The 23,548-nt window shown below is 43.5% G+C and overlaps 1 protein-coding gene across 12 annotated transcripts in view; it reads right to left on the bottom strand.

Annotated features, from left to right (window-relative positions):
• Window positions 1-7,684: 7,684 nt before the first annotated feature.
• The window catches only part of NPAS3 (neuronal PAS domain protein 3), a gene marked incomplete at both ends in the record, with an annotated part of 849,875 nt that continues 834,011 nt past the window's right edge, over window positions 7,685-23,548 (bottom strand). For 8 of the 12 annotated variants that reach the window (XM_084241067.1, XM_084241068.1, XM_084241070.1 and 5 more), the window contains 3 exons: window positions 7,685-9,036; window positions 11,066-11,190; window positions 14,554-14,701. In XM_084241067.1, the coding sequence (XP_084097193.1) occupies window positions 7,685-9,036; window positions 11,066-11,190; window positions 14,554-14,701 (1,625 nt within the window). The remainder of the gene's footprint in view (window positions 9,037-11,065; window positions 11,191-14,553; window positions 14,702-23,548) is intronic. The other 4 variants (XM_084241063.1, XM_084241069.1, XM_084241071.1 and 1 more) reach the window with 1 other exon arrangement.

Genomic DNA, 23,548 nt, shown 5'->3' with positions numbered 1-23,548 from the left:
GTGAATCTTTTTGATCTGGATCCACAATAGGGTGCAAAAACCAACTTTCTGATTTTTGAAAAGCTGGTAAGTTTGGCCTCATAATTCACACTTAAATTTTGAGTGGATTGTTTTATATGTCTCTATCAGGAGTCTTAGCACCTCTTATTCCTGTTTTGTTCCCATAAAATGGTTGATATGGTAATGTCTCTAATTCTTTCCATTTCCTTCATGGGATTAGTTTTTCTTTTCTTTTTTTAAGGTTTATTTATATATGCATGCAAGAACTGGAGTACAGGCAGGAGGTGCGGGGAGGGGGTGGGTGAGAGGATTCACCAGAGACAGAGTGGGGAGCAGAACAGGCAGATCTACTGAAATACATTGCCAAGGGGAGCAGGGGTGAGACAGGAGAGGTCTGCTGCACCATGTGGGTAGCTCCCTGGCCAACTGGGGATCTAACTCGTGCTGCAGAGGCTGCAGATAGCTTCACAGTGCTGTGCCCAACCCCTTGTGCCACCAGGGAGGCCCCCCTAGGGGTAGTTTTTCTCTGCCTCAGTTTACTTACAAGAGAGTAGCCCACTGGGAATGTTTTAATAGACACACAATGAGCCTGTATTCCAAGGCTCTGTAAATTTCAGGACTGGCCTCTCCTCTTATAGGGCAGGTGAAGCACAATGAACATAAAGAAGGAACGGGTTTTCACAGGGACAGGCTCCTGCCTACCTTCTATGCCTAGGGAACATAAAGTGTTTTTTGCCCAAGCACATGCCAGCATTACCCGAAGGCTACATAAATACAGGAGGTGGGTGACTATCTTAATACAATTTGTTCTGGTTGGCTACAGGTTCAAGGTAAGATGGCAGTTTGCTCTGGCTGGTACGAAGTGATTGCAGTCTCAGGTTGTTTTAGTTAAGAGCCTTCTCAGGGGCCTGAATGTACTCCCTGAGGCACAGGGTCACATCTGGAGCTGTATTTGGTCTGGGGCCCCAAATGGAATAGGGGCTGCTATGGGTTGAATTGTGTCTTCCAAAAAGTTAGAGCCCTAACCCCCAGTATGTGACCTTAATTTTATTGCCTTATCATGGGGTGGGGAGCTCATTGCACATGTAACTAGTTAAGGTGCAGCCAAAATGGATAGGGCAGGCCTTTCATCCAATATATCTAGTGTCTTTAGAAGAGAGAAATATGCACAGCGGGGACAACTCCATGTGAGGACACAGGGCACAGAGGGAAGATGGCCTTAGGATGACAGAGGTTGAGATCGGGGTGATGCCCCTTGAGCTCAAGGAATGTCATGGATTGTCAATCAGGGGCCTTAACAAATTGTGGTGCACCTAGATGTGAGGGTCACTAGGATATTGAAGCAACTCGTCACAAGTCACTAGGAACCAGTGAAAGAATGGGTAACAGTAGCCTAGAGATTTGCAGAAACTGTTATCCATCTTCACACATTGAAGGCGCTCAGATGGAAGATAGTCTACTTAACTCTAGAGGAAAGATTTCAGCTCAACACTCTAAAAATTATAACTATGAGGTAGTGGACTGGAAGATTCTCAGTACTGGATTTGAGGAGACGGGATTTCTGTATGAGAATGTCCTCAGTTGCTAAGATTCTCTGGATGATGACTGAGTTTATCTAGCATAACACTCATCAGTGAGGGTACACTATTCATATATCTTCTTGTAAATCTAAAATCCATTTGCTTAGCTGTCCATGGGGTAAGATGTCAAAGTTACTAAGTCAGTCATTAGTTCCTTGAGCTCTTCCCCTGCTTCTCAATTTGCTTTACCCAATTTACTGCCGTTCCAGAATAGATAGTATTGCAGACACAAACATGCATACCCCTGTAACCAGCATTCATCACTGGGCAACTTCGTGGCAGCCATACAGACAGACAACATGAGACAGCAGGAATAAATGAACTTGTCACTTTGTTTTGTCAGCTCTTTCTTGAAGGAAACTCAGGCTATCCTGACAAACCACAGGGACATTTCTAGTACAATTTCTGTTTCTTAACAAGTCCTGTTGCCCTTTGATTTTTTTTTTTTTTTATGTTTTCATCTCAGCATTTGCCGATCTTTATTGAGTCAAATCTATTTGTAAGTCATTGAGTTCTAGTCACAATGTGTGTGTGGGGGGGTGCAGATAATAAGCCATGATTTGTGTGTAAGGGGAGTTTATCAGGTCATGCACTTTTTCATAATGGTTCCTTAGAAGGCTCAGGAGAGCAGCTGAGGGTGTTCACTTACCTTAGCCTCCCAGAGGCCTGCTAGTTGTCATCATTCTTTGGAAACCGTGCTCAAGAACAAGGTTCGTCTTCTTTTACGACATGATATAAGGTATTGGCAAAGGAGGACTTCATTCTTTCCCAAGTCCTCCACTCCTTCTACTTTTTGAATCTGGATAATAATCTTGTTGCCTTAAACAGACTATCTTCTGGACTTGACACTAGACATTCTCTTTTTACCTTCAATTCAGCACACAGGCGGAGGTGATTTCCAATTGTTGTTAGCATACTGAATGTAAATAGGCTTTGGGAAGGCTGAAAGTGTAAAGAATTACAGTCTACCAGGACTAAAACCAGTTTATTTATACTCAACTGAATGTCTTACTTGTCCCTTGTCCTACCTGCTGCCTTTTAGTTTATTTTTCTTGTTTCTCATTGTCATATAAGTATGAGGATTGACTGGGAGGGAGAACAGGTTGAGAGAGTTGGCCATGGATCCGTGTTCTGTCCATCACCTAAAACTGGAGCCTTGACAAATAGACTTGCTGCCAGTCTGGCAAGGGAGAGCTTCTGTGCCTCTGGGGAGCTCAGGGCCCTGGCTTGGCTGCCAGCCTTGGGCTGGCGAAGTGGCAGGGCTTCCCAACTGCAAGTGGGTCTGAGCCCAGAGCTCACTCACTCACTCTCTTTGGCTGAGAGATGGTCTTCATTTTATGGTACACATTACAGAATTGCTGGGCACAAACAAAGGACAGGAAGCTTGTTGATGCTAAGGGAGGCTTGAACTTGAGTGAGAATCCAGAATTTCTACCACTTCTACTGCAGAAGCTCCAATATTGTAAAGATTTCAATTCATCTGTTACATGTCTGTCTTCCAATAGACAATCCCCCTTACTACCATCTCCAACTGGCAGAGCGAAAGTGATGTCCAGGAGTAACGTGTTATAGCCAACCAGCATGGTTATTAGCCAACAAAGGGTCAGTCCTAATCCCACAGTCTTACAACTGCCCTTGCCATGGTAGACCCTCCTCCCTCCCCCCCACAAAGCTCTGGAAGCCACCACTAGGCACCTTCACTGCAGAGACAGAGCCTTGAGTGAGCTTTAGTGCTCACTGCCATCTCTTCAGGACTGCACAGGCCCTAGCTTCATCAATGTCTCGACTTTTCATTCTTGCTAGACTCCATTTTGATGCTCAATAGCAAAAAGGAAAGAAAAATTTTGGAGAAGTCTTGGGAAAAAACCAATGTGTGTTCTTCCTATTTCCATTTTTTAAAAGATTTATTTATGCATACAAGAGCTGGGGTACAGGCCAGAGGTGTGGGGGGTAAGAGGATTCACCAGAGACAAAGAGGGAAACGGAACAGGCAGACTGACTGAAACACACTACTGAGGGGAGCAGCGGGCAAGACAGAAGAGGTCTGCTTTGCCATATAGGTTTCTCTCTGGCCGGCCAGGGATCGAACTCGTGCTGCAGAGGCTGTGGATTGCCTCATAGTGCGGTGCCTAACCCCTTGCCCCACCAGGGAGGCCCCCTATTTCCATTTTTTAAGCATTTATTTCAAAGACCCATATCAGGCATAGGAGAGCAATCTAGGGCCCCACAACCATAACCTACATTTTCATATCTGCCAGTTGGTAGCAACCCTCTCTTAGTGCTGTCCTCATATGGGCCAGCATCACTGAAAACTTTAACTAGGGAGTGATATTTTCTGTAGTTGGTAGCTTTTAGACAAAAGTATCTGTGCTTTCTTTTAGCTCAACCCATTCATCTCTCTTCATTTTCTGGAGAGCACAGACTTAACAGGTGAACTATCTGTATTAACTTTGACAGAACAATTGGAGCTTCCTTTCCCCCCTCTTTTTGACTTAGCCAGTTGACCTGCCTTAAAATGTGACAGGCTATATCCTTCTGACCTAACCAGTAACACAGCACCACCATGACTTACTCTGTCTGGAGAAAGAAAATACATATTTAGTATAAAGAGAAGATATAAGCAATGAACAGTTGGCTATACATTATAGATTATAATAAATGAAAAACATTGAGTGCATTTTAAATGATTAATGTATGAAAATTATCATCACTTACTGTGCATTAATCAAGAAAAAATGCACACTTCTCATGTGGTTAATGTTGCAGGCCCATTGTTCAGCTTGGATAATGTGCATCATAATGCTCAGTATGACAATGAGTTGGGGTAGTTGAAAATTTAGGATGGTTGCAAGTTTGGTGTAGTATTTGGATTAGCATCTTAATCTGTGCCTTGTCAGCCTCATTAGTTCACGGCTATGTATTTTTTTTTTTCCAAAACTAGCAAAAAATATGGATGCATCTTTTCAAAACTTTTTTTTTTTTAAATCAAGAATAATGACCAAGGTACCTGCTTAAACAAATACTACCAGCATTCATTAGTTAGGATGGTTCCATGTAAAAGAAATGATGCCAGATAGTAACAAATCCAAGAGAAGTTTATTATGAAAATGGCACCTGCGGATGAAAAATTAAGTTACATAAAGACAACCATGTATGTGACATGTATGAGAATCTACAAAAGTATAAAAAGAACCCTGTTGTAAATGAAGTATGTACATTTCTGATTTGCAGCATTATCAATGGTCAATGAAAAAAAATGTTTCAAAATAAGCCAGGCACTCAGGAAGTTAGGTCCGGTTAGCTTCACACAAAACAAATGTACCATAGCTGTCGCTTTGTAACGTTTTAATTTTTTTATATATATATTGTAGAGTTGGTAACACTGCTAAGATTTTTTACGAACAGAATATCCCTTTCCCCATTATTCAGCTACTTGGCACCAGTCTCCTCATAAAAGTTTTCATATATTTGTACAAGAAATAGTTAAAAACACAGACACAGTCTTCACAGGTAATGAAGTGTTTTTTTTTTTTTCATTTTGTAATTTTAAACACTATGGATTTAGACAGCAGCTGTGATTATCTGTTAGTTTAAATCACCAGAAATCATTTTGACACAACACAGAAACATTTATAAAAGAAAAAATAAAACAGCTGTCTAGCTGTTCTTTGTAGCTGATAGGTGCATTCCTTTGATTGTTCGATAGCTAGAGTGAGCTTCCAAAATTACTCTTTCAATTTTGTGATTGGCCTTCTTCACCTTCTAAACCTACGTAAATCCTTCAAGTGAGCTTACTATTAAAATTTGTGGCATTGAACATTTTTTGCTAGTATTCCACAGTGGTTTGGGCCCAACTCATGGAATCAAGGTCCCAGAGGAATCCACTCAACACAGTGATATTCAAAGGACAGCTGAGTTGCTAGATTAGCATTGCACACATAAACAAAGATATATATGACAATTCTATATTCCATTATCCCCTCCCCTTTTAAAAAATGTTGGTTGACCTTTGAAATAATTTTGTCTCACTGGTAATTGCTTTATATATTGCTCCATCAGCCAACCTGGAAGGAAACCAAAGAAAAGCACCCACTGCTTATAGGTAGAGCACAAGGGACTCTGGGAATGTTAACAACTGAGGCTATATGGCATCAATTTATTTCCTATATCTGAGCATTATTCTTCAGTGCTTTGTATGGCACTCCGGAAGAAAGAGTCATACCCAGAATTCCGTTGTGGGAAAAATGGCTCCATTAACCTTGAGCTAGTTAAGAGTCTTTTTATCTCTGAGAATGAAAAAGATTTCGGAGAAGGGGGAGGAAAGACGAGGAGGGAGAAGGGGAGATGAGAGCGGGAGGGAAAGCCAGGAGAGGGCGGGAGAATATACACCAGCAAAGCAACAGCAGGAATCTTAAAAAGTGAAACGGAAGATCCACAGACAGTAGAAGCAGCATAGGGTGACATTACAGAGGAAGGCCACCACACAAAAGTCACTAACCCCCAAGAATCACTGATTCACTAGGACTGCAGGAATGGGACTGTACCACTCCGGACTAGAGATAGAGCACAGAGAAGACAAAGGACGAAACAACTACATTAGCTTAGTATATACTGCATATAGAAACACACATTGAAACTGCAATGGGACTGACAGCCAAGGACACGTACACATTGCACACGTTACAGTTCTCACATCTGTTATTAGATGCCTTAACAAACAGCTGCCAAAAATGGAGTGGAAGAAGAATTTATACTTGACAGTCATTTGGAGTGTTTGACACTACACTGATTTCTGGCAACAAAGACAAAATAGGATATTTTTTTCTTTTTCTTTTTCTTTTTTTTTTTTTACTTTAATGTGCAGTTTTCAGTTGCAGTTATCTGTTTGAAGCTTATTAACCCATTCTTTAGTTTTAAACCTTATTGGTTTCAACCTAGAAATAAGAGAACCAAAGGGGAAAAATGCCATCAAATCAAATCAGTCCCCCCCCAAATACAACCTTCCTTTTTAGCAAGAAATGAAAAAGATTGAAAACATGTTAAATAGTTTTTCCTTCTTTTACTCCGAAATGTTATTGAAGTTGCAAAAATTAGCCTCAGTTAGACTGAGAAAAGGAAAAAAAAAAAAAGCTCAACAAAAGATAGTATGTACCTACACTGCTCCTCAAATCAGTTTGATTGAGTTTTCCAAAAGCCCCTTTAAAAAGGGCTTTGCTGACCCATTAAATTTAATGTGAGGCTATGTTTGTTAGTTGGGAGGTAAAAAATTTTAAGTCCTGCAGCAAACATTAATGAGGGCTTTGTCTTAACTAACCAAGGAGACTGCAGCAACGGACTCCAGACCAGGACAGAACACATTTTTTTCCAAAACCCAGCCCAGGAGCTGCATTTTGTATGAAGACATTACAGATTAATAAATGATAGCACCATGGTTTTAGAAATTAAGTTAATGTTTCAGTAATTAACATTTAGACCAACTTTTTTTTTTTTAAACATTCTAGTCACAGGCCAGAAATTAAGTTTAAGAACCCAAATTATTTTTATGTGCAAGTAAGAAAATCTTAAAATCTTAACCATAAAAAGAGAATTAAATTCTGCATAAAATTCTAAAATACTATCCCCCTATTTTTAAAGGAATTAGGAACAAAAACAAAAAACCACCCCATTTCATTTGACTTAGTCAAACAGGGCACATTGTTTATGCTTGTCTCTTTCAATCTTGATCATATCAAGATCTTCTTGAAGAAAACCCAATGGTTGTCACTTGAGAAATCTCTTGACCACAAGACTGAGTATTCTATGGCAGAGGCATATACACATTAAAGACATCTTAATAAAGATGCAAAGGAAAGCAAAACAACCCAACACACATCTTAGAAGAAGACAAAATGGCAGGCAACTGGTCATCTGACCCTCTGAAGGCAAAAAATAAACATATCTTTACACGAAAGAATAAGTCAGGTTAAAGAAAGAGGGGGTGAAATAGGGACCGTCGTGTTGAGAGAAGACGCTGGCCTGCTCGAATTCAAAGTGCTAGAATTAAAGGTCTAAACGAAAACGCCAACGATGCCTCCGGGCGGAACCTGCCCGCGCTGGGCCGCGTCTCAGTCCTCTTTGCGCTCCAGAGTCTGTGCCGCGTGGATGCCGTTGCTGTAGACCGGGAAGGGCAGCGTGGAGAAGAGTCCCTCGGCCGTGGTGAACACGTTGCCGGCGGGCATCTGCGTCAGGCTGGCCGCGCTCACGGCGCCGCCGAAGGGTCCTGACATGTTGAGCCGGTGCACGTGGTGGTAGAGCATCTCCATGGGCGTCTTGGGGTCGAGGCCGAAGCCCGGGCTGTTAACGTCCACGAAGTTAACAGCGTGCGCATTGGGTAGCAGGTTGCTCTGCATGGCCAGGGTCACCTCGGCGGGCGCGTAGCGGATGGTGCCCGTGGTGTAGACCCTCTGGGCGGCCGTGCTGGTGGCGGCCAAGGTCCCGGTCACCCTGTGCACCAGCGGGAGCACAACGTTGCCTGCCTGCAACCTCTGCAGCGCCTCCAGGTCCCCAGTGTACAGCAAGGAGTTGGATGCGCTGGGGCCGTTCCCCCCGCTACTGCTGCTGCCGCCCCCGGGGTGCTTGTCCCGCGGGGACGCCGAGAGCGGGGGGGACAGTGGGTCGGAGGCCACCGGAGCCAAGGCCGGGGTGGTCGAGGTGCCAAACTGAGTCTTGCGGGCGGCTGCACCGTCTGCGCCCGGAGGGGTGAGGACCGAGTCGGGGATGGCCACGTGCAGCCCCCCACTACTCCCGCCGCCCTGGCCCTGCGGGGACGGGAAGTGCTCCGAGTTGGGGGGCTTGGTCATACTGTAGGGAGACTCATTCCTGGAGATCTCCCGGTTGGGAGGGTAGTTCCAGATGCTGCTGTCGTTGTCGAAGTTGATGGGTTCCGAGATTTCCGTTTTGATCTTGAGCACCGAGGCACTGTTGGGGGAGGACAGGAGCCGGGGCGGCTCCACCAGACCCGTGTCCAGGCCGCCGGGGCTCGACGCGCTGGACAGGCGCCTGCGGCTGGTGCTGCCGCCCTTCTGCCGTTTCCTCCTCTTCTTGCGCTTCTGGTGCTTGCTGGAGGCCTGCGCGCCCGCCTCGCCCGCGCTGTCCGAGTCCTTGGCGCTGTCCGACGTGAGCGACTCGCAGTTCTGCAGCCGGAGGTCAGATTCGCTCTCCACGTAGCGCTCCACTTTGATCTGCATGGGGCCCAGCGCCCCAAAGCCGTCCTCGCCTGCCTTGGGGTTCTCAAAGTCTGAGTGCTCGAAGCTGTCGTCGCTGTCTCGGCTGTCCGGGTTGCTGGAGCTGTGGCCTTCGTCGTTGCAGTTCATGTCGTTGTCACACGTGTTGCCGGACTTCTTCCTGTCGGGCTCCGGGTCTTCGCTGTTCTCGGACTGGTTCCCCTTCTCGTCGGACTTGGAGTTGTCGTTGTCCTCTGCGGAGGGCCGGCAGCCGGGTGGGGAGCGGGGAGGAGAGAGAGGAGACACCACATTAGCAGGGGGGACCCTCCTAGGGCCTGGGGTGGGGCAGGGTGCTGTGTTGCCCCAACCTAAGCTCTTGATCGCCTCAGTTACTTAAAAGTCTGGGCTTTCTCTCTGTGAGGATCTGGACTAGTTTGCCCCTGGCTCAAAGTGTGGTCCATGGACAAGGAGCCACGACAGCACAAGGTCCCCACCCAGACCAACTGAATCAGTCTACTTTTGAGCAATATCCCCAGGTGATTCTCAGACACATTAAAGTTTGCACAGTCCCACAAAAATACTGAGGGAGGCGCAGTGGGTTGAGCACAGGCCTATGAAGCTGTCTGCAGCCTCTGCAGCGCAGGTTCGATTCCCAGCTGGCCAGGGAGATTCCCACATGGCGCAGCAGACCTCTCCTGTCTCAGCCGCTGGTCCCCCCCAGCAGTGCTGTCTGCCTGTTCTGCTCCCCATTCTGTCTCTGGTGAATCCTCTTCCAGAGGCACCCTCCTGTGCCTCTGGCCTGTACCCCAGCTATTGTATAAATAAAAAATAAATCTTAAAAAAAGTACTGAGGGAGTCAGTAAGCACTTGGAATAAGGAGTTCAGTGACGAAACATGATGGTATGCTGGGTGACTTTCTAAAGAGACTGGCACCTTCCATTGGTGAATATTTGTACGTTGTTTGAAAACCACACTCCCTGATTCGGCCTTCTTTTTCTCTCTAGCTCTGCTTCACTCTCTGATTCACTGTGTATCTTGCTTCATTTTATTTACTTCTGTCTCTTCTCCAAGTAGAATATAAGTTCCAAGGGGCAGGGGAATTTTTGTCCTTTTTGTGCACTACTACATTCTTATAAATAAGGAGCTGAGACTATATATCCTAGAACTTCTTCTTTAGGAAAGAGCTTTCAGAGGAGTGTAGTTTAGGAGACAGGAAAACAAATAAGATCCTCCCCTCCTTCCATCTCCCTGAAGCTGTAGGGATATGTGTTTATGGAGAACAGGTGTCTCAAGGATAGGGGGCCTGTGTTTGTGTGTGTGGTGGGGGCTGGGGGGATTAGCCCTCCAGCACACTTAAGGGACCACAGATTTTCCCAGTAACACAACCTCATCCCTAACTCTAGGGATGATACTGATTTCAAGGCTCTACTATGATGCTTCTGGAAGGCAGCCTGGACTAGAACTTGGGCAAGTCATGGATCCGCTCTGGCCATCCTTCCGTAGCAGTAGAAGAGGATGGTTAGAAAGGCGGAGGGTTTTCTGTGGCATGGGTCCTATGCTCGCTGGCTCTGTGTGTCTGTGGAAGGGGGTGGAGGATTGGATGAAAGGAGATTTTAATATCAACTTACCTGTGCCCCAAAGAACTACTCAGAATGCCTACCTCCCCACGTAACTAGAAATGGGAAAGGAGGGATTTGTTCCACATAGGCCAGAAAATAACTAATAGTCCAGTGCCCTGACAGCATTAGGCAGCCTGCTGTAGAGGCTTGTAAGGCTGTGACTATTTGGGGCCAAAGACACAGACTGTTCTGGAGGGAGCAGAGACAGCCCTGTTACCTGCTGGGGTAAGGAGGCTAGAGCTAGTTTTGGGCCTAGGGTAAGGCTGCTTCTGTATGGCCAGTGGAGGCTGACATTAAGTGATTGCTAAATCAGGCTCTTCCTTCTTGTATGTTTGCATACCTACATGTATAGGCCACAGTACACCTATATCTATGTGTTTATATATATACCACACACATATTTATATATTATGACATATATGTATGTCTGGATCTGTACCTACCACACACACAAATAAAGATGTGCGCACGTACATTTGTGGTGATGGATAGTGTATAAACACATGCACCAGTGTGTAGAGAGTGACTCAGTCACAACCTCATGTGACATATGTCTACAAGACTTGACTAGCTGCTTTCTATGACACTAGCCCTTTGGCCACTGCCCAGCCCTAGTGTTTGGAAAGCTAAGCCTTAACTGCAGAACACGGAGAAGGAGTAGTACCTGTAATACCTGAGGTGTCTTTAGAGTCTGATTCAGAGTCGGATGTCTCTGAGGATTCCGAAGTTTTCTCTGGCAGATGGGGCAGCTGTGCAATATCCATGGGTGTATCTTTGTACTCGGGGTTACTGTGGAGGAGGGCGGCAGTCATTAGGAGTGTAGACACCCATTCTGCATGGTTTGCAGGCTTCGACCATCTTCTCCCCAGTTCCTTGCCCCCCAAGCTTTTGAAGTTTGGAAGATGAAGCATGAAATCATTCTCAATGCATCACGGGACTTGTAAAAAGCTTAGATTTCACATGCCGGGGGACAGATGCACCCTGCTACAATGATTGAATACCCAAATGCTTCGTGAAAGCTGCTAAAAAGCTTTTAAATAATCAGGTACCACTGGGGGCCAGGGAACTGTGCTGCTTGACATTCCTCCTGGTATAGCACCTGGGGGGAGGGAGGATGAGAAGTACTCTCAACAACGCATTCCCAGGCTTCCTGGGGTGCTCCAGCTTCTCTGGGGGCTCCTAATGAGTCCATCGCCTCAGTGCCCTTGCCTTGGCCCCTTGATGGAGCTTCTCAGCTGTTCAGATGGCTTCAGAGCCACTGGGGCGGGGGGCAGAGCCCTGGGCGCCTAACGACCTGACAGATGCACAGGTGCACCTTGGGATGCATGGATTCTGGCTACTGAACTGTCAACACACCCATTACAATCACATTTTCATCTGCTCATGTGGTGTACACCTGTGGCTTGTTAGCTGGAAATCTGATTGCAGTGGGGAGAATCCCAGTGTGAAAGAGGTCCTAACAGAACTAACCCCATTTGCACAAACGTGCTTAACTTTTGTTCTATTTTTAATACAGAAGTGTCTTTTCTAGAAAAGTGACTTTTTGGTCAGTTTGAGTTAGCCGTGTTCCAAAAATGCCACTCCAAGATCAGCCCGGTGTGCCAGCATTACAAGCAACTGTCATCTGTGGGCAAAAAGCAAAAGCCTCTTGCCTCGAGCTGGGAAATGCCTCTTCTCTCCTTCCACCACGAGGGCTAGCCAACCAGAGCCTCTCAGATGATTACCAACTCATTTGCTAATTTCTAGTGAAATTCCTATAGTAAAGAGTCACTGTTTTAGTCACTGCTCTAAATCTACAAATGTCCCTGGGAGGGTTAATTCAGTAAGATAGATTATCAGGCATTTACTCCTTAGTGTGAATTAGCTTCAGCAGCAGAGCCTTCTCTAGATAATCAGATAAGACTAATGGTGAGAAAGTAGCCCGAGCACTTAGTTGGTCTGGATATTCTGAGACTCTAATTCTACCCAGCAGTGTGAGAGAAGGGAAGGATACGGGAGGAGCAGTAATTTCAAAATAGGGAAGGACAAGCCTGATTGGGGCGCAGAGGTGAGGGGATGTGAGAAGGAAGAGGTAGCATGAAAATTCTGCTCAGGAAGAATGAAGGACAAGGATGTGGGAAAGAAAAACAGACTTGAATAGTTGATATTTTCTGAAGCCAAATTCTCTCCTTACTAGATCTCAAGCCTACAGAGTGATACCAGTGGGTGGCAGACTTGGGGGCCGTTCCTCTACTAAATCCATCTCTATCATCTCTTGGTCCAAGGGGGTTGCAATCACTTGTCATCCAACTTACAGTCTTTGATCATTGCATAATAACAAAATTCAGCGTGAATTTTCAGGTGAACTCTGAGAGGTCTATATAGTGGAAACTGAGGCTCTTGAGTCTGGTGTTTGGTACCTAAACGCCTTCCTTCCTCTCCATGTAGAATTAAGATGAGCAGAATCAGCATTCATGCATTTGGGCACTGGATCCTAGACTAGATGGACGGTGTGGATTTTGAGTTACATGGACCAACCTCTCCTTAGCCATTCTCACTCCCTCCAGCTGGGGGCCCAGTGGGAAGTCCTGAGGCTGGTGAGGCAGAATGAAAGATCCAGAAAGGAGAATCCTCACAGAATAGAAGCAACAACCATACAGGTGACTTCAGTGCCCAGCTGCATCAGCCCAGGAGACAAACAACTATCTCTTTGGTACATCCTGGTACCAAGGTCTAATTTCTCATTATCATGGGTCTCTTTGACACAGCATCATTTTTGCCTGGCCAATGTTGTCAATCAACACTATCTTTTTCTACTTTCTCCTGGGCATGTGAATTTTTTTATATCCAGCTGCATTATATACCGCCCGTGTTCCACCAACCTCTATGTGCAAAGATTCCTTGATGTCAAGACCCTTCTTGAGCATCTCACAAACACAGGGGCTAGTTTGCTTGAAAAGCAAGCCTTTGAGTAAGCCACATTTAAAACACCTACTTTTACCTTTAGAGAGAATCAAGGTAGAGTATGAGATGCCAAAAAAGAAAGCAGATAGATGAAGATTCTTTTGAGTGGTACACATCAAGGCCCTTTTTCAAGTAATAATCGTTAGTGTCTGATTGATAGGCTGTTGGTAGCTTGCACACTCATGCCTTCAGTTCATTGCTAAGGTATGCGGATGTTGTCTGAAGGGTCAGTATGCTGATGAGTGACACTGTTAGAGTCTTAGCTCCATTTGACTGGCTCAGAGACAAATGGGATTCAGGTCCTCCCTGTCTAAATGATCAGCCAAAGGGCAACAACTTCAATTCAGTAGACCTACTGAAACTCTCCTGACCAGTGTGGGCTCTGCTCTGTGGCTTTAGGGCAAGAGAAGCCCCAACCTGGAAGTGCTGTGGTGGGCGTGAGTAAGGGTGGACACTGGGATTAGCTTCACAATGGGGCAGGTGGAGAACCTCCTGGAAAACTTGCCAGCAAACTGAGACCACCCTGTCTAGGTCTTGGTTACATATTTTTTGTTAGTTTGAATCCGATGGCAGAAAGTGAAGAAGGAGAGAGAAAAGCTGTCGTACACTAGAATCTAGGAAGGTGTTGAACTTAGTCATAGATGTGGATATAAATTTTCAGGAAATATCAAAACAGCAGTAAAGCTTGCCTGTGCTCACAGAGCAGGCAAAAGAAGACTTGCCTTCATTTAAATACTGATATCATCTTGATTCTGGCAAAAAAATTCTTTGCTGGCCAAAACCTTAATGCCTATACCTAATGGAGTCAAACCCTTAGGTAATATGTAAAATGCTGCGGGATTCAACTCGTGCTAAATGTTCACAAGGATTAGAGGGCATGAGTGTGATTATGTGTGGTGGGGGAAAGCGGTCCCTTTTGAATGCTTCAGTTACAGGCAAAAGTCTCCTCTTTCTGGCCTGTTTGTGAGAGAAACCATGGCAACTTCTGACAGACCAAGAGTTATTGACAATATCACAAATCTGCCTGGTAAGTCACTTCCAATATAGCTTTGATCATTTCCCACTTCTCTGAATCTCGTGGAAGGAAGAGCAGAATTTTCACATACTTCCACACCAGATACTGCCAAAAGATAATACAAGCCAGCTATTAACCATTGGGCCGCGTATTTCATGACTGACACACAAAGGAAAGAGAATTAGAAAATATACCTAAGGAGATAATTCACCCAGATGATATTCTTCTCATTTGCGTTCTTGGCATTAATAGCTATGGTGGCACTAGACTGTATCCAAATATATCCTCCATTCTTCTGCATCCAGCGATAATACTTGGTCACACACTGGCCCTTATTCAGTACTGGGGGGAAAAAACAAAACAAAATAAAAGACATTGTGTATTAAGACTGGGACCAAATGATTAGCATTTCTGCAAAATCTCAAGCTTAGGAAGAGGAGGTTCTGCACCAAGCCAGGGGTGCCCCTCTGTATGCTCAGTGCAGAATGCCACAGTAGGACTGATGGATACAGCAGTTCAGCACAGCGGCAGCCCTGAGCTACCAAGACTTCATTCCGTTTTGGGCAGCCATGGTGTGAAAGGAGGAATAAAAGGACTACAAATCTTCTTGGCTCACAGATCACCTAACACGGTGTGGATATGGTCAATGGGCTTGATGTCAGATGGCAACAAAGGCAAATTTGCCTATGATTTATTCATCAAGTTGAGTTAGAGCTCTCTGAGATTCTGGATATTTGAATGGTTATTATACCCCTCTGCCTTTGATCATTTCACCTCGGCATGCGTAGTATCAACCGGCATCCTTCTACATCTGCTCCTTTGATCTTGTCGCACAGAATTTATAGCCCATGTATGAATTAAATTTACATCGGTCAGTCGGGAAATTGTGGTAAGACTTTACTGAATGTTGGAACAAAATAAATTCCCCAGCCAAGTCAGGAGGAAGGCAGGCCTAAGGGAGGCACAGAATTGACTTGGCTAGAGCCAAACAGAGTGACAGTTCCACACAGATGCTGAAATATGGCCCAAAATGAAGGAAGAAGTAAAAACAATCAGTAATGTGAAACGGTGCCATTAAATACCCACTGAAGGAGAGCTTTAAAATGCAGATGTTAAAAATGATACTTTGACCAAAATCTTGCCAAGTTGAAATTGATTTGATTTGTATCTGGGTACTCCTGAGCTAGTAAAAGGGGAAAGTGCAGTAAATCATCCCCTGAAATAAAGTGCTGGGGATGGGACTGCTTTAAAGGGATGCCGGAAATGTGCAAAACCTGCTGTTATTACTTGGATAGGATCTCGGCAGCTCCACAACCCCCAGCACGCCAGCTGGCTGGCCACTAGAGGGCAGTGTGCACTCGTCCACGTCGCCCACTTTTGGCATGTCCTTGTCTCCGTCTGCTAAAATGAAAAACCTCTAACTGCTGTAATAAATTTGGCTAAATTAGCTGCTAAATGGTTATCTCAAGTAATATGTATTTGCATTAATCATCTTGCTCTAAACCAGAACAAGCCAGAGTCCTAAAGACGTAGTAAATTCATATTGTCCATTTAATTACGGCTAATAAGTGCTTCATATACAATAGTTTCATGAAGTACATTCTGATTTTTTTTTTGGGGGGGGCGGATGGGTAAAGGGAAGTGACTTTGGAAAAGAGCCGGGTTTAAGGCTGCTGCAGCTCTTTCCCTTCGTGTCTGAGCCTCCCTTCCTGTCTCTAAAAATGACAGAACATCCAATCTCTGCATTTTACGTCCATAAACTATAAACTTGGATGCTTTTCTCATTCTCTTGTTTTCCCCTCGCAATGCACTAAATGGATGGCTGCAAAATTTAATAATTATGTCTTCACAGTGGCTTGAAAACGCTTTGCTTGGATGAAGGCTTCAAATAGTGGCAAGTTCTATTGGGAAACTAGTCAACAGCGTAGGGTATTTTAAAGGCCCGGAACTGTCCTCTCCTCCTGATGGTGAGGCTCCACAGGTAGCGTTGTGCTCTCCTTTTGTCGGCGATTGTAAGTTCTGCCATTCTGCATGCATGGCTTCCCAGGCTACAAAACTGCGTGGTGAAGCTGAAAGCAGTAAAATACTAACTCTGCCATACAGCTCTTCTGTCAAACCATTGTTGCATGCAACAAGACGTGCTTTTATTCAAATCCTCTCAACCTGGTTAACTATTAATAGAAGAACGATGGGTTATGAAATTCTGCCCACTATTTTCACAGAGAAAACTTACGGCACCCTCGTCAGTGGTTGGTGTATGATTCAATCTACTGTGTATCTGGAATAAGGAATCATTTCAAATGGTTCTAGTACTTCTAACAACAGCAAAGCAACTGAGAAGCCCCTTTTCAGAGTCACGTGAAGAAAACACTGAGATGGTCAGCCAGGCCCATCCCCCCCTGGCCGGAGATCCTGGGCTGGAATTCAATCAGAACAGACAAAATTAAAAAAAAAAAAATTGTCTTTCTCAGAATAGAGCATAGAAAGGAGCAGATGAGAAAGGGATTATAAAGTCAAAATAGAATCAGCAGAATCAACCTAAAAATCATATTCCTTTCCTAATAATACTTTCTCTTAAAAACAAACAAAAATCTCAAATCTGAAATAGGAAGGCAGCAAAGCAGCTGCCTCTCTGGTGGCCTCTGGGTCTGTGCTCTGAGCAGGCTGAAAGGTTATCGCTAGAAGGCTGACTCCTGTGTCGTCTCCTGAGGTGAGGCAGTGACTGGGCCTCACTAAGTGCCTCTGTGTTTCTTGAGAAGATAAACCTCAATTTTGGGGGGGGGGCATGAAAACATTACCACAGTCTTCTGCATCGCCAGGCCAGGAGCCATCTGGTAAAGAGCTGCTGACCGAGGACGTTTTGATGTTAGAAGTGGCGGTGGAAGGACTGAGGAGGAAGGGAACCTCCCAAGGGGTCTGGCAGCTTCTTGGGTGGAGAACACCACAGAGCCGACCTGAAGGAAAGTCTAACCGAATCCATTTATTTTCCCTGGGCCAGGCTGGCAAACAGAACTCTTAAAAGGTAAACAGTTCAGCGGTCTTAGGCCATGACCATTTCTTCAGGATCGTGTTTTGTGAATGAGGCCCCACATGCCAGCGGCAATCCAGAGAACTGGAGCTGGCACCCACTGTGGTGTGAAACGGTGACCAAAATATTGCCCAGTTGCTTCTGTTTTTCAGGAGTCCCCATAAAAGAGTTCACAGTAGATTTTTTGCCTTTTAAAAAATGAGCAAGGAATAATTTTTGCTTGGGGCTCCAGAATATAAATTTATGGCTTGGGGATGAAGCTTCTTTCCTTAAAAAAAAAAAAAAAAAAATCACACTGGCAAATCAGTTGGATCATTCCAGCTGTGCCAGAGGCAGGATCTGACAGCTTTTCCTGAGCTCATGTGGTCCTAATCAGCTCAAGAAGAAAAGCCACCTTGGTGCCAGTTTGAAAGCGACTTTTAGTTTGCAATAAATTAGAGAACTTGAAAAACACAAACTTCGTCAATTCTCTTTAATCCAGTGGCTCTTTTTATTTTTTGAGTTTCAGTTTTAGATAACAGAGAAATGAGAGAATATTTGTGTCAATCTATTTCATAAAATCTGTTTTATGAGGAAAACCGGAAATTAGCACATAAAGGTTACTTGCTAGGGAAGTCTTTAAAAATAGTGAATCGTCCCTTATGAAGAGAATGAGACCCATCATATCAATAAGCCAATAAGCCTGGGAGTAATTCATAACAATGTGCTCAAGCTAGAGAGTGGTGGTGGGGGGGACCGGGCAGAGGGAGAGAATATGAATACATGTAGAGAGAACATGCATGTCAAAAACACAGATAAACATAATTTGAATCTCACAACCGTGATATGGTTGTGAGTACTTTCATTACATAAATCTAGCATCTTCTCTTTTGGCTAATCCCAAGTTGATTTTTTGCTGCGTGAAATGTTTGGATAGAACCACCTGTATGTCCCCCACTGAATCTACTGTTCACACCATAACATCTCTACAGTAAGGGCTTTAAAGTTGTGATAGAGGAATCTTTTATTTAAGAACCTCAAAACATGGCCTTTTCTTGTGGACAAGGGAGGATGAGTGTTTTTCCAGGTATAACCCTGCCCCTTACTGTCACATAAGAACTTGTGTCTTTATATCTGAAGGTCAGGTGTCACCCATTGCTGCAGCTGCTCTTACTCTGCGGGAAACCCAGAGTCATTATCAGCACAGCCCATCCTTCCAGTTAAAGATAACTTTGAATATAACTCTATAAACTGATGTTCAGAGGACAGAGGGGCGCCCGCATTTGTGAGAATGCAAGGAGATGAATGAAGAGACTTCAGTTCCTCTGGTTGAACCATGCCAGCCCGGCTCGTTGGTTAATTTTGGTTCTAAGCATCACAGCACCACCTCGTCCTTCCTAACATGAAAGAAGCGATGACTACGAAAAATGGCAGGAGCTTACATTTTAGAACACACCATCTTTTATGTCAAATCCACAGTCTCCCCACAAAAGACTGGAAGCTCAGTTGTACTGAAGATATTTTTTAAATGTCAACTGGTCTCTTGGTTTGATCTTAGTGGTGGGCATACAAGCAATTAATTGCTGGAGAGATTAACTCCCTTCCCTCCAAATCTGATGAAGTCTCGCTGAAGCACACATCTACAGCTCTGCACACAGTTACCAACAGAGGGATTTCAGTTTTCCTTGGGAAAACTTTGTCCACAGAAATAGACTGATGATTGAAAGGACATAAAGGAAGCCTGTGTCTGTGGCAGGAACATAATTCTGTTAGTAAATCAAAACAAATCAGTACAAGTTTGCCTTCAGAAATATGGAGAGAAAAGAGAACATGGTCTCTTCCTGTTGGGCTGTTCTATGAAATCAAAGCCAAAGATTCTAAATAGTGAGTTGCTTGTGTCTTAAAAAGAAGGAAGCAGTCTAATGCGGGTTAAAGAGGAGATGAAGAACACATATCAAAAGCAGTCTTTTAGTGAAGTGTCTCACAAAAGGACGTTTTAGCGGTTTGCATATGCATTAAAAAGCTGCAATACTTGGTGTATTCAGGTAAGTATAGAATAAATAGGAAATGGTGAGATCATCGGAGATTTCACACTTCACATTCACACAGCTGAACAAAGAGCTTCATTATCGTCATGGTGACAAGAGGACGCATCTGCAGCGCCATCCACCCCCTCCTGGAGGTACCTCCATCAATGGCTGCGGAGAGTGGCGAGCAGGCGCCTTCTGCTAGAAACTCAAAAATTTTGGAATTCAGTAGTGTATAGTGTGTATGTGTGTGTGTATGTGTGTGTGTATGTATGTATGTATGTATGTGTGCACGCAAGCACGTGTGTGCACTCGCACTAGAATCACACTTTCTACTTAACATCACAGTTGGGTACTTAGCTGTAGCCACTGGTTTTCTCTCTACATTCACAAAACTGGCAGATGAAACATGAAAAAGAATACTGACTCTTTAATCTCGGCTTCTCCACCTAAAGCCCAAGGCAGGCTGACAGGGAACTTCATTCTGGAAACAGGACTTTTTAAAAAAAATTCTGGATTACTTTTTCCTCTGCTTTTGAAAACTCTGGGCTATAGGGGAATGAACCTGACAGATTTAAAACAGGAACAAGTTTCTTTATCTGAAAAGTTATAGTCCTTGATGCTTACAGGAAGGTCATTTTCAAAACCCACAGGAGAAACAGCATTACAGTCAGAAACTGTGCATTAAGTGCTTTATTTACTCGCAATTGAGACAGTTTTTCATTTAGAACTGCTCATAGGATCAACCCAGGCTTTGATGCTGTGCAGACTTGCCTATAGATTTTGCAATTAGTGAGCCAGATATCTTAAAGAGCAGGCATCCACAAATTGGTTTTTATTTTTTTTTTTTTTGTAAATCCACGTGCCAAGCAATATTTGGTAAAGTTTAGTGATATCTGATATTTAATATGAATTACGAGCTTAAGGACAGAAGACCTGTGGATGGTCTGAGAATGACTGACTATGCATCATCTATGGATTTTCCCCCGATACACTAATGACAGGCCCTGCCTGAAGTGCGATCTGTGTGATTTATAACCTCAGAAGGTTTTTTCCTATACCACTGCCAATTGATAGATTTTTATTAACTGTTAATATTGAATCATGCAGAAAACTTTTCATTGATTTAGAACATGCCAATTTGTTAAGTTTAAAAAAGAAATTTCCCGTTTTATTCATGATAATGTACTCAATTGGAGAGCAAGGCTTTTAAACACTGATGCTATCATGTTCCAGGACAGGAAGAATCAAGGTAATTGTTGGCAGGATTGACATCTGAGATCTCAGATGTTTTTTTCCCCGAGCTGTTTTTCAGTCCAACCAGGGAGTTTTAAGTGTTGCTCCTTCCTGCCCTTCTCAACCTAAAATAGTTAAGGACAATAATTTCTTAGCTACCCACATCTCCTTTTTTGGTGGAGATAAAGGGAAGCAGTGAACATTTCAGTATGGAATTAAGAAAGCTTTATTGCTAGGAAATGGTAGATTTATTCATTCATTCAATAAATAGTTTTTCAATGCCTACTCTGGGCCAAGAATTGGGGGATATCAAAGTGAGCAAAATCTCCATGGGCCGGTTTTCCTATAGCAGCCCCAATGATTGGTGGTAATTTCCTTTCCCTCACCAGTGAGGGCTTAGGCCTGGGGTGTGATGAACTCTGGACAGTGAGACTCAGGGGAAGTCTCTCTACTTGGAGATGGTTGAAAAAGTGTTCCTCCTCCTGAAAATAGGGATTTGCCTCTGTTTGCCTTTGAATGAGACACAGCTGTTTATTGATCATTTTCACTAGTAATTTATAATAGCAACAAATTTGAGGTCTTTGAAAGCAGAGGTGGTCTGGCCTGTTCTGGGTGAATTCTTCACCTCCCTTAAAAAATGAAGAGTGATGAACAAATGGAAGGTGAACTTGGATGTAGGGATTACTAAAAAAAAAAAAAAATTCAAAAAGGATTAGGTGGATCTTAAAGTGAGATTTATTTTATGTCTCTGGTGGGCCCTGTGTTTGCAGGTGCAGTCATTTCATTAAGTCCACTAACCACCTTTAACAAGAAATATATGTGGTGAGGGACCATCAGACAAAAACCTGTGTTCCATTAGATCAGGAATAACTACATGAACCCAAACAAGTTCCGTTTGTTCACCTGTTCTGTAGATTTTCAGAAATCTAAGTACTTTGGTGTATAAACTTGGCAGATTCTCCCCTGTAGCACCACAGCTGGTTGTCCACTTCCTTCTGGACACCAGCTCTTATCTGGGGTTTTCTGCTTTATGGTCACCTCCCCAGGTCCCGGGAAAGTTTAAACTAGTCACAGTCATTCTATCCTCACGTGTGGCTTGGGCATTTGATGAAACATTGTACAGTGGGATGCGAGGGGGCTTCTCTCGACTGGAGCTTCTGGGAATGCTATTTTCTTTCAAAAGTGAACACAAAATAGTGACTGAAACTTCACTGGCTCTGGATAGTGCTCGGGGAGGAATGTAGGGTTAAAGGTCCTGCAGATGTCTTGTGATCATGGCGAAGAAGTGTATACAACTATGGAGAAAGTTTGGATTCACTTTTACTTGTGTTTCATTGCTGGTATCCAGATGCATTCTAGCTGATATTTCCCACTGAAAATGCTGGGAAGCCAGAGAGGAAGTGGGGCTTCATGAAGAGGTTCAAGTAGCCAAATCTCTAGTTAACCTCATGTCTGTGGAAAAATCTTTTTATGCTAAGCATCTATACAAGGTAATTCCTAGGCTTCTCATTTGTGTAAAAAGTTAGAGGTTTTTTGAGATATGCAGGGTGCCATTAAGCCAATTTTTAAAGATTTTAAGTAAAAAAAAATATAGCTTATACAAGATTAAGAATAAGATGCCACTATAAAAAGTAATGGAATCAACTTTACTTAGGTTAGCTGATTTAGGTTAAAATGGGTAATTTAGAAGTATTTAACAAGCAATACTTTCTCTCAAATATCGTGTTTCATTTTATGATAATAAAAGCAACTACTAATTTAAAGAGCAATAAGGAAAAGCCCAGAATCCATGTTAGAATTATGTTAGTATATATCTGTCAAATTAAAATTCAGATTTACTCTCTGGGCAGAGAGAAAAGAACATGTATTTTTATATTCCATGTTCTTGGTCTGTTCTTCTAAGCCTGGAATGCCCTCAACACCCCTCTCTCCACCACCATGCCCATAGCTCCTGCCATCTTGACTTTTCACTGTCTTCTATCAAGGTCCACGGGAAACGTGCCTCCTCTGTGCCCTCTCCATCTTTCCTTGGCTGCCTTCACGCTGAAGTTGTGTGTTTTCATATATCTTAATACTTCTCATTTTATGACACTTTCAAAATAGGCTCTGCGGAACCTCCTTAAAGGTAGAGCCCATATCTTAGTTATTTTAAACCTTATAGTAGTAACCTACAGGCTTGTATATAGTAAGAATTTACAAATTCTAGATAAATTTGGATAGGGAAAATACTACTTTTTGTATTCACATATGCAACAAGTACATAGAAAAATATTAACCTAGGGGAAAATCGAAAGATCCTTTGCTTACTAAATTGATTTACTATTGATACGCTACGTTCTTCACTGATATTCAAAACTTTACATCTTTGTAAAGAAGTCAGTCTCTTTATCAAGCGATCACATAATTGTTTCACTGGAACACTGATTGAGATACCCCTCAGAGCCAATTCACTACTCATATTTGACTATAATTAATAAAATGTATCCAATTGGAGAAGAAAATGAAGTCCTTAGAATCGTTAGTCAATTTTAATTTACTTTTATTCCGATGTAAAAGAATGCCTCCTCAATACTAGGATAATTAGCGCTTCTCAAACCTTAACAAGAATACAGGTCAGTTAAGGATCTTGTTAACTGCAGATTCAAATCCAGTAGTCCAGGGCTAGACCAGAAATTCTGCATTTCTTTACATTCCCAAGAGATGCCAGTATGGCTGCTGGACAGACACACTTTCAGCAGCAGTGGGGCAGGGACTCCTAGCTGATAGTCGGACCCTTGCTGATTATATTCTCTTGAAAAGTCAAAATCACTAGCCCCCCCCCAAAAAAAAAAACACCAAAGAGATTAAAAATAACAATACTCCTGCATCAAAACCTGGCTTGTCTCTATGTGACAGTCTAGTTAATGGACAGGCACATGG

The sequence above is a fragment of the Talpa europaea genome (genome assembly GCF_964194135.1).
Source record: "Talpa europaea genome assembly, chromosome: 8".
Lineage (NCBI taxonomy): Eukaryota > Metazoa > Chordata > Mammalia > Eulipotyphla > Talpidae > Talpa > Talpa europaea.
Note: the sequence above shows the minus strand (reverse complement) of the source record. Positions and strands in the feature narration are given on the sequence as shown.